General features: G+C 34.9%; 1 protein-coding gene across 3 annotated transcripts; it reads left to right on the top strand.

Annotated features, from left to right (window-relative positions):
• The first annotated feature begins 228 nt into the window (after window positions 1–228).
• Window positions 229–9,247, top strand: LOC140778325 (soluble starch synthase 1, chloroplastic/amyloplastic). Of its 3 annotated transcripts, none has more exons than XM_073122978.1 (15): window positions 229–512; window positions 1,440–1,783; window positions 2,548–2,625; window positions 2,705–2,829; window positions 4,170–4,251; window positions 4,335–4,508; window positions 4,619–4,700; window positions 4,794–4,885; window positions 5,005–5,067; window positions 5,152–5,241; window positions 7,356–7,480; window positions 7,562–7,670; window positions 7,754–7,809; window positions 8,013–8,052; window positions 8,793–9,247. In XM_073122978.1, the coding sequence occupies exons 1-15, from the start codon at window positions 269–271 to the stop codon at window positions 8,949–8,951; spliced, it is 1,863 nt and encodes a 620-aa protein (XP_072979079.1). In that variant the 5' UTR covers window positions 229–268; the 3' UTR covers window positions 8,952–9,247. The 3 variants fall into 3 exon arrangements, with proteins under 3 accessions (XP_072979079.1, XP_072979078.1, XP_072979080.1); XM_073122977.1 differs by having other exon boundaries at window positions 229–539; XM_073122979.1 differs by having other exon boundaries at window positions 483–512; window positions 1,403–1,783.
• Window positions 9,248–13,479: the final 4,232 nt, after the last annotated feature.

The following is a 13,479-nucleotide window of genomic DNA, read 5'->3' as shown; positions in this document are numbered from 1 at the left end:
TTCCTCGCTGCTTTACACGTGGAGTCGATCCCTGCTCCCGGAGAAATCTGGTCTCCTAATCTGGTCACTTTCTCCGGTTGCTTTCTCTCCTCCTTTGTTTTACTTTTGAAACCGCCTATCCCCGGGAAGAGGAATAAACAACTGTATCAGAGATTGAGAGAAAATATCGGAGGAGCGCAAATAAGCAACTAACCCCCTCTCTTTTCCTTTATTTGTTCTCTCTCACTGATTCGCTCCCCCCTCCCCTCCCCCTCCCCCTCCCCCTCCAATGGCTTCTCTTTGTTTGTCGTTGTCTCCTGCCTCTGTTCGCTGCTCGGCGAGCTCGGATCTGGCGCCACGTCAGCTTCGTGCAGGGCGCCACGTCGTCTCAGTGGGCCGGAGCCACGTGTCTCGGATCCCGAGGCTGCGGTGCGTCGCGGAGCGAAAAAAGGAGGGAGCGCCGGCGCCGGCGCCGGCGGTGGCAGAGGCGGCGGAGATCGGGGAGGCTCATGATCTGGATGACGCGGTTCTCGGTAAGGAAGGGGTGGAGAAACTCAATGGTATTCCTTGATTCTTGCTTAGATTGATGGTTTTATACTGTTCTCGTTGGATTTTTTTGCTTCGTTGCTGGTAATGGTTAAAAGTGAGATGTTGATTATCTTTGTTTTTCTTCAATTATCTCTAAAGCTTGCATCTTTTATCGTGACTGCTACGATGTGATATGTTGGTCTCGTGTTGGCGGTTGTCTTTTTTGCATTAAGTGATCAACTCTTAGTAAGTTTATATGATTGCTGAAGGAAAAAGATTTGGGAAGTGATAAAATCTTCGAGGGCGGTGAGGGTTGGCGAACCTCAAAGACCCATTTGCCAAAATTTTGTTTACCTAAAACAGGGGGTAACTGGTTTTTTTTTCTTAACCAAGAACACATGTTGAGATTTGTAAATACAGCAGATTACTAAATCATGAGTTTAGCGGTATCTGAACAAAAAATAAGTATCACTTATCTTTATAATAGGAATTACAGATACATATTTTACAGAAGAGAGAGTCAGTATAGCCCCTCAGTAAATTATCTTAGACGTGGCAAAAAGCATAATACCAGCATCCTTCTTTCAGAAAACGTGAGTATTTTTGCCTTAACTTTCCTAGTGGGACATTGTACATAATTTTTAAGAATGGCATTTCTAGGTGAACAATGGAACACCGTTTTTACCAACTACTATGTAATTATGTATACAATTGACACATTCTGGTCTACACTACGAAATTTGCTGCTAAACATTTTGTGACATTGCATTCAGTTCTTGAGGACTGAGGTTCTCCACGAAGTAGATAAATTCTTGAGAAATTTTTGTTCTTCAAGTTCATTGGCAATTGTAAATGGGCAGGTCAAGTTTTTATAATTGTGTAAGTTCTTTGCCAGGTAAATTTTCATTACAAATGCTTAATTGGACATGTAGGGAAACCTCAGTACTCAGAATCTACCACTATTGTCATTGATGCTGAAGGTTCTGATATGGAAGAGCAAGCTAAAAATTTAGTAACACGTAATATCATTTTTGTCACCGCGGAAGCTGCTCCTTACTCGAAGACGGGAGGTCTAGGAGATGTCTGTGGTTCTTTGCCTATTGCTCTTGCTGCTCGTGGTCATCGTGTTATGGTAGTATCTCCTAGATACTTGAATGGAGTTTCAGATAAAAATTTTTCTGAAGCAATTGATATTGGAAGGCGCATTAAAGTTTCATGCTTTGGAGGAGAGCATGAAGTTGCATTTTTTCATGAGAATAGAGAAGGTGTGGATTGGGTATGTACTTATCTCATATATTAATTACTACCTAAACCTGTACTTATTGAAGAAACATCATGTTTGCTTGTGTATATGCACATCTACGTGTGGATATTTGCATGTGTTCTGACTTTCTTCAGTAGGTCCCAACTCTAGATGGCTTTTTCTTGACTTTCATATTCTTTCATTAGCTTTTTAGTTTTTGCTCAGCTGATCTTCCTGACATTTTTTCTTCAGATTCTTTCAAGATGTTAACTGTCTCTTATTTCATTGTCTGGACTATCCAAGTGCAGCAGGAGGATGAACTGAGCAAAAGCTGAACCTTTACTTATTTCATTGTCAGATTCTTTCAGGAAGATTTTTGCTCAGTTCATCTTGCTCAGTGGAGGCATCTCTTTTTTTTTTCTTTTTTTTTGTTAATAGTTTTTATGAAAAATTTAAGTGATAATTTATGAAAAAGTTGATTTTAGTATCAAAGTCAGAACAATGTCCTTTCATGATTTGCCATTTCAAATCAGCTTTAATACATTGCAAAATTTTTAATATTGGTGTGAATGATCCACTTGAAAAACAAGAATTCTGCTAAATGATAGCAGAATTTTCTGAAAGTTTTGGAGGATGCTTTAGTTTTACAAATAGTGGAACTGAGAAGTGAGAATAAACAGAATGGTTCTCTTTCGCAATGTTGGAAGTTTTTTGTGGTGATGTTTAACTCTTCCTTGTAACAGTCACTGCTTGGGTATCTAACACTGAAATATTATATTATTAAATGTCGCTTGTAGGTTTTTGTTGATCATCCCTCTTATCACAGACCTGGAAATCCCTATGGTGATAATTGTGGAGCATTTGGAGATAATCAGGTATTTTTGACATTACTTATCAGGTTCAAGTTCAACAGGAGTGCTTGTAGTATATTAACTGACAAACTTGATTGTGCAGTTTAGGTTCACAATTCTATGCTATGCAGCATGCGAGGCTCCGTTAGTGCTTCAATTGGGAGGTCATACTTACGGCGACCGTTGCTTATTTCTTGTTAATGATTGGCATGCTGGTCTTGTGCCACTGTACGTTGTCAGACTTTAAGCTTCTATTTGTCTTTCATATCTTAATATGTTAAATTGTACGCGTTGGTGCTAAGTTTAAGTGATTGTAATAATTTTAAATGGTCATTACCTTTGCAGACCTTTCAAATTATTAGGATTGCTTAAAACTTATTATATCAAGTAATGAAGATGAAGGTCTGCTAGTATTCATAACATAGATTATGGGAGAGTAGAAATAATAATACTTGCTGCATAATCTAGTGCTCGAGGGGAGATCTTTAATGTTAACAAAGAAAAATATGATGGTCCAAGGGATTCAGGTCAATCGTTGAAGAGGAGACTGCTAGACAAATGGAGCAGGTAAAAAGACACAAGATCTAAGTGGACAAAAAGAGGAGAAAGAGATTATCTTATAGCTTTTAATTTGTTTTAAGATGATAATATGAGATGGGTGAGTTGTCTCCTGGTTATCTCTTTATTCAGTCTCTCATGGCATGGCTGCTTTTACTCTGATGATGCTTCCTTTTTAGGATACTCATTTTGTTGGCTGAAGTTGATATTTTGGAGAGGTCAGACTGATAAATTGTACAAATTTGAAAAATCCCAAGATTGTTCCCTAATCTTGACAAAAATCTCTCTAATGGCAATGTCAAGGTCTCTTACCCTTATTTTGCTTAAGGGATGATGATGGACTCCAAAAGACAGTCTCAGGCTGATGTGGCTGTAGGGTCCATATGTTGTTGAGAACCACTTTTCTGATATTTCATGTGAAGCTAGTTCGCTAGGTGTGGAAGCTTCTCTTTGTGGTTCTTTGATACAAGCTTCCATTTTCTTTATCTTGTTTTTAGGAACCTGAGTGGCTTCCTTTTTGGTGGTAGGGATGTGATTAAGGCATAGTAGGTCCTGGAGACACACCACACATGGTGGGTAGTCTTGCTTTGTCAAGTGGGCAGTTTTTATTACTACCTAAGGAAGGAATTCCCTCTTGGCAATCTGAAGGTTTATATGACTAATTTTCAACTAATTGCATGAGAAGCCAGAAATAGTCCCCTTTTTAGCCCCTTTTTGCATCACGGGTCAAGAGTGGTACGGGGCTTCTTGAGTTAAGATTTGTCTTTATATGGTACATCAAATTTTCATCATTTTCTTTAGAATCTAACTGATGAATGTCTTTGCTAATTAATTTTTATTGAGAACTTATAAAGTGTAAGTCCAGTTTCTGAAGAGGTATTTGTATGTGCATCTTAGAATTTGTACTTGCTACTTAGCTAATCAAGATGTACAATGAGCTTTAAACAGAGAAGTTCAGTATGGACCATTATAATGCTTCTTTATTAACATCTTTTCCGTTTTTGTTTAAGTCTTTTGGGTGCAAAGTACCGACCACATGGTGTTTATAGAGATGCCCGCAGCATCCTTGTCATACATAACTTATCACATCAGGTAAGCACTGTCTCCTTTAACTTTGATGCTATGCATCATCAGTTTATTATTTTAGTCAGTCATACTTTTCAATTGCAAGAAAGGGGGTGGAGCCGGCAACTACATATCAGAACTTGGGACTGCCACATGAGTGGTACGGGGCTTTGGAATGGGTGTTTCCCAATTGGGCAAGGGCACATGCCCTTGACAAAGGCGAGGCTGTTAATATTTTGAAGGGTGCAATTGTGACAGCTGATCGGATTGTAACAGTTAGTCAGGTAATGTGATACTAATATTATGTTTACCAATTTTTTATTGTTATAGCCTTTTAGGGTTAAATAAAGAAAATAATTGTAGATTGAAATAAGAAGGTAACATTCATTGTCAGGGCTATGCATGGGAGGTAACTACTGTTGAAGGTGGGCATGGCCTCAACGAGCTATTAAGTAGCCGAAAGAGTGTACTGAACGGTAGTTTTACTGATTGAATTCCTTGGATGTGATTCTTGGAAACACTTGAGAAGAAAATGAACAGTTGTCTTGTTTCAATCTTCTTACTTGCAGGAATCACTAATGGCATTGATACTGGGGACTGGAACCCTGCTACAGACAAGTACATACCATTTAATTATTCTGTTGATGATCTCTCTGGAAAGGTGATTAAATGCTCAGTATATGGCAAGCATAAATCTTATCAGAATTCTTACAATATTTGCTTCTCTTAGCAATTGTGTTAAAGGACCAGTTCTCATATATAGGAGTGTTCCTATTTCAGGCTCAATGCAAAGCAGAATTGCAAAAAGAATTAGGTCTTTCTGTCAGGCCTGAATGTCCTCTGGTTAGAAACATCTTCAAATTATTCAAAAAAACAAAGCTTTTCCTTCAGTGATCTCCACATTAAGTTGTTGACTGGAATCAACAGATTGGGTTTATTGGAAGACTGGATTACCAGAAAGGCACTGATCTGATAATGCTGGCCCTCCCGGAGATTTTGCAAGATGATGTGCAGTTTGTACGTTTGATCCTTTCTATTATACAATGTTTGCTTGATTGTGCCTAAACACTACATGTACCTTTTGGTCTCGCAAAGACATCTCATGCAACTACAGGTTCTTGATAGATGGATACTTTCCAGTATACATGTGGTTAAGGGATTTCTAATACCCGCCCTAATATAGTTTTAACGATTCTATGCATTCTTCATATGATAAGTCTTCAAAATTTAAAAAATATTATGGTTTATGCTTGGAAGCATGCAATTTTACATTTATCTAGTTGTTAGTCACTTAGTTGATGCTTTGTTTACTTAAGGATTCCTATAATTTGAGTTATTTTTTTGTCTGTTCAACAATTTCACATCCACTGTCTGAACTGTAGTTCATTTGTTTCTCTTGGAAGCTAATAAATTTTTTGTTAAAGAGAGGCAGGAAATATTTAAACATTGATTTTAGAAAGTGTATTGATTTCCGATATAAACTAAGTGAGGTAGTTTTAAGTCCATCTGTGGAGTATAATGAGTGAAACTTACCTGTGAATGGTGCAAATTGTAAATAGCTCTAAAATGGTAGTACAAGTGATGAAGTGATTTATGAGTTACTATCTTCTAGGAGTTCATCATCAGACACGAACAATGTTCCCATTGCTGGATCAGCTTTCATGTCAGTCACTTGTTTAGCCATGATGTTTCCCTTGTCTAGGTATATATTCTTTTAATCATTATACAGATGTTTTCCAGTAGCATAAGGCCTTATAGAACAAAAATTAGAGTTAAAAAGCTGTCAACAATCAACTGGGAACCTGGGATCAAACCTTTAGAAGTCATTACCAATTTTTAGCAAAAGAAAAATTAGGCAAGAGGCGTACGATGTCATGTAGGCGCGTTTGTATGCAGTTCTTTTGAAGAACAAAGCTCCAATAGGAAGGACTCCTCTTTAACCTTCTGGTCAAGAGGAGTCAAAGAGATTTAGGGAGGTATAGAGATATAATTATATGATCCTAATTTCTTGGGTCAGCATATATCACATTAGAAACATTTGACTGGGTTATTAGTTATTACCTTAGTTCCTTTCCTGATTCTCTACTAAAACTCTTCAAGAAAGTACCTTCCTGCTTTGACTTGTATTGGTAGCAGACTCTGGCATCTGATAGCTGCATAAGATGTTGCCAAATAGGGTCAATCATCTTATTTTGGGCTATTGCAAAATGGTCCCAAAGCAGTAATGTAGGATAAGCATAAAAAAGTAGTAGTCACATTAAAAGCAAAAAAGAAAGAACATTACAATCTGTTAATCAATTAAGAGATTTTTGTAACATTTTATTTCTCTTCCTACTTGATGATGACAGCTATGCCAATGGAAATACAAGTGTGAGATGTTACTGATGAAATTTTTTCTCTTAAATTGGATCCAAATACAGAGATTTACTTAGTTCCAATTATCATCATTTACCAAGCTTTGCTTGAACGAGTAAGAGGTCTAATGGGATTATTAGATCTCCTTGAACAATTTACATTTGGCATTGACGTTGTATCTGGAACTAATTGTAGTCTTTCGATTTTACTTCTCTTCTCTTTGTTTTTATTCATTTTCTCTTTCAATTCTTGCTTTATAGGTCTTCTTGATTTGACAATTTATGTATGTGATTTTTCCTTAGTCATGCTACAAGGAGCTTAATAATTAATACTTTTATTATGTCGAGTTTCTTTGAGTAGATCACCATATTTTATAAATATAACATATGCTGATCCAGTATTTATTTTTTTATGGCCGACTTATTCCTATCAAGTTCAACTCAATTTTGGTAGTGGGTTTTCTTAGACTAACTTTGTCACTTGATTCCAGAAAATCAGTTTATTCTCATACTTGAATTAAGAAAACTGGCATGTCTTGCCTTTTTCTGGCATGGGAAGCTTTTTGACTCAACATGCTGGCAAAATGATTATCTCTAGGAAGAAGACTGCTATTCGTGAATAAGCTTATGCTGCATTTACCCATTCATAATATATTTTTTGCCATAGTACTATCTGCATTTGCATGGCATTTTTATTTTTCAGTTCCTTTGACTCAAAAGGTGTAGCATAGTTGAACATGCACTATCTCATCTCCATTGTTCCTATCTGTGTTGTAGGTCATGCTTGGATCTGGGGACCCAGATACTGAAGAATGGATGAGATCGGCCGAGTCCACCTACAACGATAGGTTTCGTGGTTGGGTTGGATTTAATGTTGCAGTTTCTCATCGGATAACTGCTGGGTAGGATAAACTATCTGCTTGGGATTAAAGACTATAATCTTGAGGCAACAGGTTAAACTTATAGATCTCTGAAATCTACAGATGCGATATATTGTTGATGCCCTCCAGATTTGAACCTTGTGGCCTGAATCAGCTGTATGCTATGCAATATGGCACTATTCCAGTAGTTCATGGCACTGGTGGCCTCAGAGTATGATAATCATAGAAAATACTGGCTTCGTGTAGCTGAAGATAAGTGATTTCTTAGTTTGGCTTCTGTTATTTATATTGCAGGATACAGTGGAGACTTTCAATCCTTTTGCTAATGAAGGTAGAGGGCAGGGTACAGGGTATGTATTTTTCTGATAGTTACAAGGCTCGAGGAAATCTTTACTTTTGGATTTCACAAGATGTCGTAGAAATCATTTGATTCAAAAGTAACTTAGCTTGTGATTCTAATATAGTTTTAAAATGTTGTTTCTGTGTGCTTTTATAGACGTCATTGTGAAGTTAAAGGCACAAGCAGGCTTACTAATGATATTATATTCTGCAGGTGGACCTTCTCGCCCTTAACAAAAGACAGCATGTTATGGGTAAGTGCATTTCTTGTTTGTAAACGCAAAAGAAATTGAAAGTAGTTCTCTGACACCTGTTCTTATTTGATCAGTTTAGAGATGGAATATTTAGAAAGATAATGTTAAGCTTCTGGCAAAGGATAAGCAAAAGAGTGTCAAACCTCGAATATGACAATTTTGGCTCTACCCTAGCAGCAGTTGCTTCTGGCTTAAGGCATTAAAACCACATCTCTGATAAGGGTAGCTGTTGACTCTGTTCATGTTGCCCTTCTCAAACACCACATTGAAGTAGCCTTGTGCACTTTGACACCATCTTTTGGCTGAAGGATAGGAAAATACCAAAGCTAAATTACATATAGCAGAACTAATTAATTACCTATCAGAAATCCATATACAAGCTGCAAAGCATCTGAAGACAGCAATTAAGATATAATATGATAAAGTACCATGATGGCTTCCATTCTCTCCTTTTCTTCATCATCTTTTTAAGAATAAACTATAAAGTTCTAGTAGATCCATGGTCCTATTTTCTCTAGTAAGACAATTGCATAAGCATGCCTTAATCTGCAAGTCAGCCAATCAACACTAATGAGTGCTCAGTAAAGTGCCAAATTCTTGACAACAGCAAGGCGTCAAATATATTTGTACACTTAGTGTTTCTGTGTAGTTTTTTACTTATGCATTTCTATATATTAAACATAATCTTTGTGCTATTTTGTTACTCATGTAATGATCATCCATGTGATGATTACTGGCAGGCATTAAGAATGGCGGTTAAGACATTTAAAGAACACAACGCTTCATGGGAGGGTTTGATGAGACGAGGAATGAAGAGAGATTTTACTTGGGACTCTGCTGCTTCCCTGTATGAGCAAATCTTCGACTGGGCTTCAATAGACCCTCCTTATGTCAGATAGATTCCCTCCACTGGCACTTTTATTCAACCAAATTTCAGCTTGGGTATAGTATCTTCATAACTCTTTAATATTTTTTGTGGCCTAAAGGTCATATTAGAAGAAAAGGTTTTGGTTGGAGCAAACTTATTATATGTTTCTCAATCTTTTGCATAATTTAGTGATACAGCTATACAAGGCTATGTTGTGCTGAATTGCGCAGTTGTTTTTTTGTTTATTCAGTTTATGAGATTGTGACATGCAGAATAATGTACAAATTCATTTAATCTTTTTGATGCTAAAATGGTTTATTGGATCTATGTGAGAAGTTGTAATCCCAGAAACACTCTCCTGCTTTATCAACTCTGCAGTATAATTAGTAAACTCTGGTGGTTTAGCAGCATTTTTTGCTTTAGCAACCCTTGCAATATATAAGATGGTAGAAATTAGACTAGTAGTACAAGATCAAATTTATTATCTGCATGGAATTAACTCTCTCTATGAAGAAGTCTAGTTGAGTTTTACAGTGGCATTTGATAATTACCTTCGAACTATTTTGGTACAGTGATTAAATTATCTGTGAACCGTTTGATCTTGTCCTGGCATCTTTTACAACCAAAGCATGCAAGCTGATGTTTTTTTTTTTTAATTTTTTTTATTATCCTGATTTCTTTGGTTTTCAAATTGTTACCAACATCTTGCTAATTTCTAAGCTAGAAGTTATCTGTAGCCCTGAAAATTCTACATTATTTTTTAATTAGAATACCTTACATTATTCGACAATCCATAATTTTACTCGTACTGGGTTTTTAAATACATTTCCTCAATAAAAGGTTATAATATCATATTACTATTGGAATGTAACGTGGATCTTTCTTTTGCTCTTGTTTTGGTTAATAACAGCCCTGTATTCATTGATATCTCCTCTCATTCTTCTGTAAGGTTGACATGCTAAGCATCAGAAGTTAGAAGAAGAAAAAAGAGAGACAAGTACTAGTGTTTGATAGTGTTATATATTTAAGCAATAATTTACTTTTCAACTATCACCTCTTTTCTTTTTGGTATATAATATTCACTAAGTTTTTTTTTAATATATAATAATCATTTGATGGAAGAATAGTTTAGTGAGTCATTATATGCAAAAGAAAGAAGTTTAGAGAGGGCATTGTAAAAAAGGGTGATAGTTCTTAAGATGAACAAAAAATCATCCCTACATTTTACTCTCCTATATGTTGTCAAAAGTCACTCTAGTCTCCACACCTTTGTTTTTTCTTTTAGCTGAACAGGAACACAGGCTAACAGATAACAAAATGACACATATAATTATATGTATTTTAAATAAATATGTATTTGGAAAGAATGTTCATAGCTTAATAATGAAAAGAAAAAACTCTGAGGTTTTAGAATGTTTTCTATTCAAACTAGTAGCACTTTTAAACTTCATGATGTCTCAAATTAAACTGGTCCCATTGGAAATGAAATTCTCAATGAGTTCCTTTGATCATCCGAGCACTATCTCATTAGCTTCAAACCCGTAACATGACGGGCGGAAAACCTAATAGTAACAACTTAGTCAAAAATTTAGGGGAGAAAACAATGTTGACTAAAAATTTAGGGTAACATTATGATACAAAACAATCGTTCGGTAAAGTGATTTTCATTCAAATTATGGAGTAAATTGTGTATTTAACTCTTCTTAGTATGAGGGCATATTTTGTCTTGCAAGCTACAAGCAGCCAAATTTGAAGTTTAAGAGGGACTATTGAGCTCTACTGGGACACAGAGAAGCCTGTCCATTGAGACACCTAAAAGGTCTTAGGCTTTATCTTGATGCAGATAATTATTCTTTCAGCCACTTTATGCTAAAGCACAGATGAAAACCTACTTAATGGGATCCTTTAATGGTGATAGATGCTAAATGTTACCTACTAATAGAGTCTAATATGCAACCTTATCTTCTCGGACTGTGCATTCTTAGTAGATATCAAAATTTAGACATTTATAAGACCCCGTTCACTTGTAGAATAAGTTTAATACTTGTATAGTTATGTTAATTTTTACTATGAGAGGCTTTTCTAGTATAAGTTAGTTCTTTGTTTCATTGTAAACTAGAATACACTTCATAATCGATGAATAAGGAGAGGAGAGAGAAAGTGATTAAGATAATAATTGATTTAAATTAGTAAAATAATAATGAATAAATATAACATTACTTGCTATATTAATATAAGAAAACTTATATCAAAATAAGTGGCATTAGCTTGTGATTCTTCAATTTATCTTGCTGAAATGGATTTTTTTATTTCTCAACTACATATGGATGGCTATTAAATTAATTACCACTGGGATTATGATTTAATTAACATACAAGTTGGAGTTTTCTTTTTGTTCTTTTGATGCTGTTGGTTGCTACATAGAGAAGAAAAGTAGATGCCCAACAAGATGATGCGATGTTGGGTGATGAACGATGACCATCAATGACCTCCTAATGAGCTTCCAGGTTGACTGACCCAACTCCTCTCACTCTATTTCAACATCCATCGCATCTGACTAATAATTAGTTTATATATAGTTTACTTTTTTAAAGTTTCTATTATATGCCACTTGATTTTATAACCTCAAAACTCTTGAGCTTGGCATCAAACATTTCTCATTAGCTAATGTTACTTTGCTAGGTTTTAGGGAAGACTACCAAAGCTGAGTTAATTTTAACATTTGATCCATGTACTATAGGTTAAATCTTAAAAAAAAAAATCTTAGTTAAAACCTAACCTGATAATAGCCGTTAGAAGAATATTCTATTAATTTTAAAAATAAAAGAAAAATTAAATACCCAAATTACTAATTATTTTATACTAAAACCGGTCGTAGAGGAAGAGTAGAACGATGAGAGCACTTCGATCATTTTTCACCTACAAATAACTTAGCAAATATATATGTTTATTTTCGATTAAGAAAACTAACATTTGATGTTTTGATGATTAAACCTATAATAAAAATAAAAATAAAAGTAAAAATAAAATGTATACAAATAATAAATATCTATATAGAAAGGTGTGAATGATAATAAAATCAAATCATGGGGTGTTTTTTACTAAATTTCCCTACTCCCACTAATCAAGCATATCTCTGTGGCAATGGATATGGGACTAAATTTCACAATAAAAAAAGTCCAATCTTATTTAGCTTTCCAAGAAAACCATAGCTCTGTGGTACCAAAATTATATATATAACAATGTAGTCAAATATAGCGACAAATAATAATAATAGTAGTAGTAGTAGTAGTCATCATGTAGAAATTTAAGGGAGATATATTTTCTTTGGTCGTTGACTAAGTGGAAGGAATCCGAATCCATTGACATTGGTGATATTCTCTTCGACTGGCAAGATAATGACCTTCTAAATATAGTAACAGTCCTTTGACTGACTGAGATGCCATTTATAATGTATGTAATGTATAATAAATTAGAGGACGTGTGCAAATTAAGTGGGTTGCAAAAAATAATATGGCAAAATTCTTTTTTAATGTGATATAAGACCTAGATAGAGTACATTATTTGTGTGGCATTGATCATAGGCACACTTTGTTCATTTTGTGTCATTTTGTGATTTTGGGATAGACTCTAGCACACTTGACTTAAAAGAAAAATTAAACCTAAGGCACATATTTTATTAGAGGGGTATTATAGAAGCATATTCGCACTCTATGTAATTTTGTCTCGAAAAATAAGCTTTCGAGTGTCCAATGACTGAAGCGCTCACGAAATTTTAGACTTTACAGTATAAATTCCATCCACAACTTCCTAGTCAGTTAGTTGCCTCTGTTTAGACTAGTCAAGATTAGTTAGTTATCTTCGTTTGGACTGGTCGAGATTAGTTAGTTGCCTCCGTTCAAACTAGTCATTCTGATCCTAATCTTGAATCCAAAGTTTTGATGTCACTTATTTAGTGTAGCCTAACACCGACCGCCCAAATTATACTCACACTTTTTGTATAATGGAATCATATTTATCATATTTATGACTTTTAAATAATGTTTGGGATTAATTTCACTTAGCCTTTTAACTATCACCATTTTTTATATACATTATCTGAATTTTTTATTACCCACCGACACATACTCCTAAACTAAGAAAAATATTTACATACATCACCTTGAACCAAGAAAAGAAAAGAGTAAATATGTTGCCCTAAACCAAAAAAAAATTGGTTCAAGAGTGTACGTGGTATAAAAAGCATTTAAAGAGTGTATGTAAAAAATAGTGATAGTTAAAAGAGTTGTCTAAGTGGAATTATCAAAATGTTTATTCCACTAGTTAACTAGCAATTTAATATTGAATCGCACTTCCGAAAAGCATTTTATGCAAAATTTCTTTTTGGGAAAGCATTTTTGATACACACTTTATACTAAAAACTGGAACTTACAAAATAAAATCTGGATTCAAAGAAAATGAGTCAATTTGGCAACTTAACAATATGAAACTTAGCAACTTAACAATTTGCTAATAAAAATGGGGAACTTAACAATATATGAAATTCCCAACATATGAAA

This window comes from Typha angustifolia, chromosome 15 (assembly GCF_048772165.1).
Source record: "Typha angustifolia cultivar Huaian chromosome 15, ASM4877216v1, whole genome shotgun sequence".
In the NCBI taxonomy this organism is placed as follows: Eukaryota; Viridiplantae; Streptophyta; class Magnoliopsida; order Poales; family Typhaceae; genus Typha; species Typha angustifolia.
The sequence above is the reverse complement of the archived record's forward strand: the minus strand, read 5'-3'. Positions and strand labels throughout refer to the sequence as shown.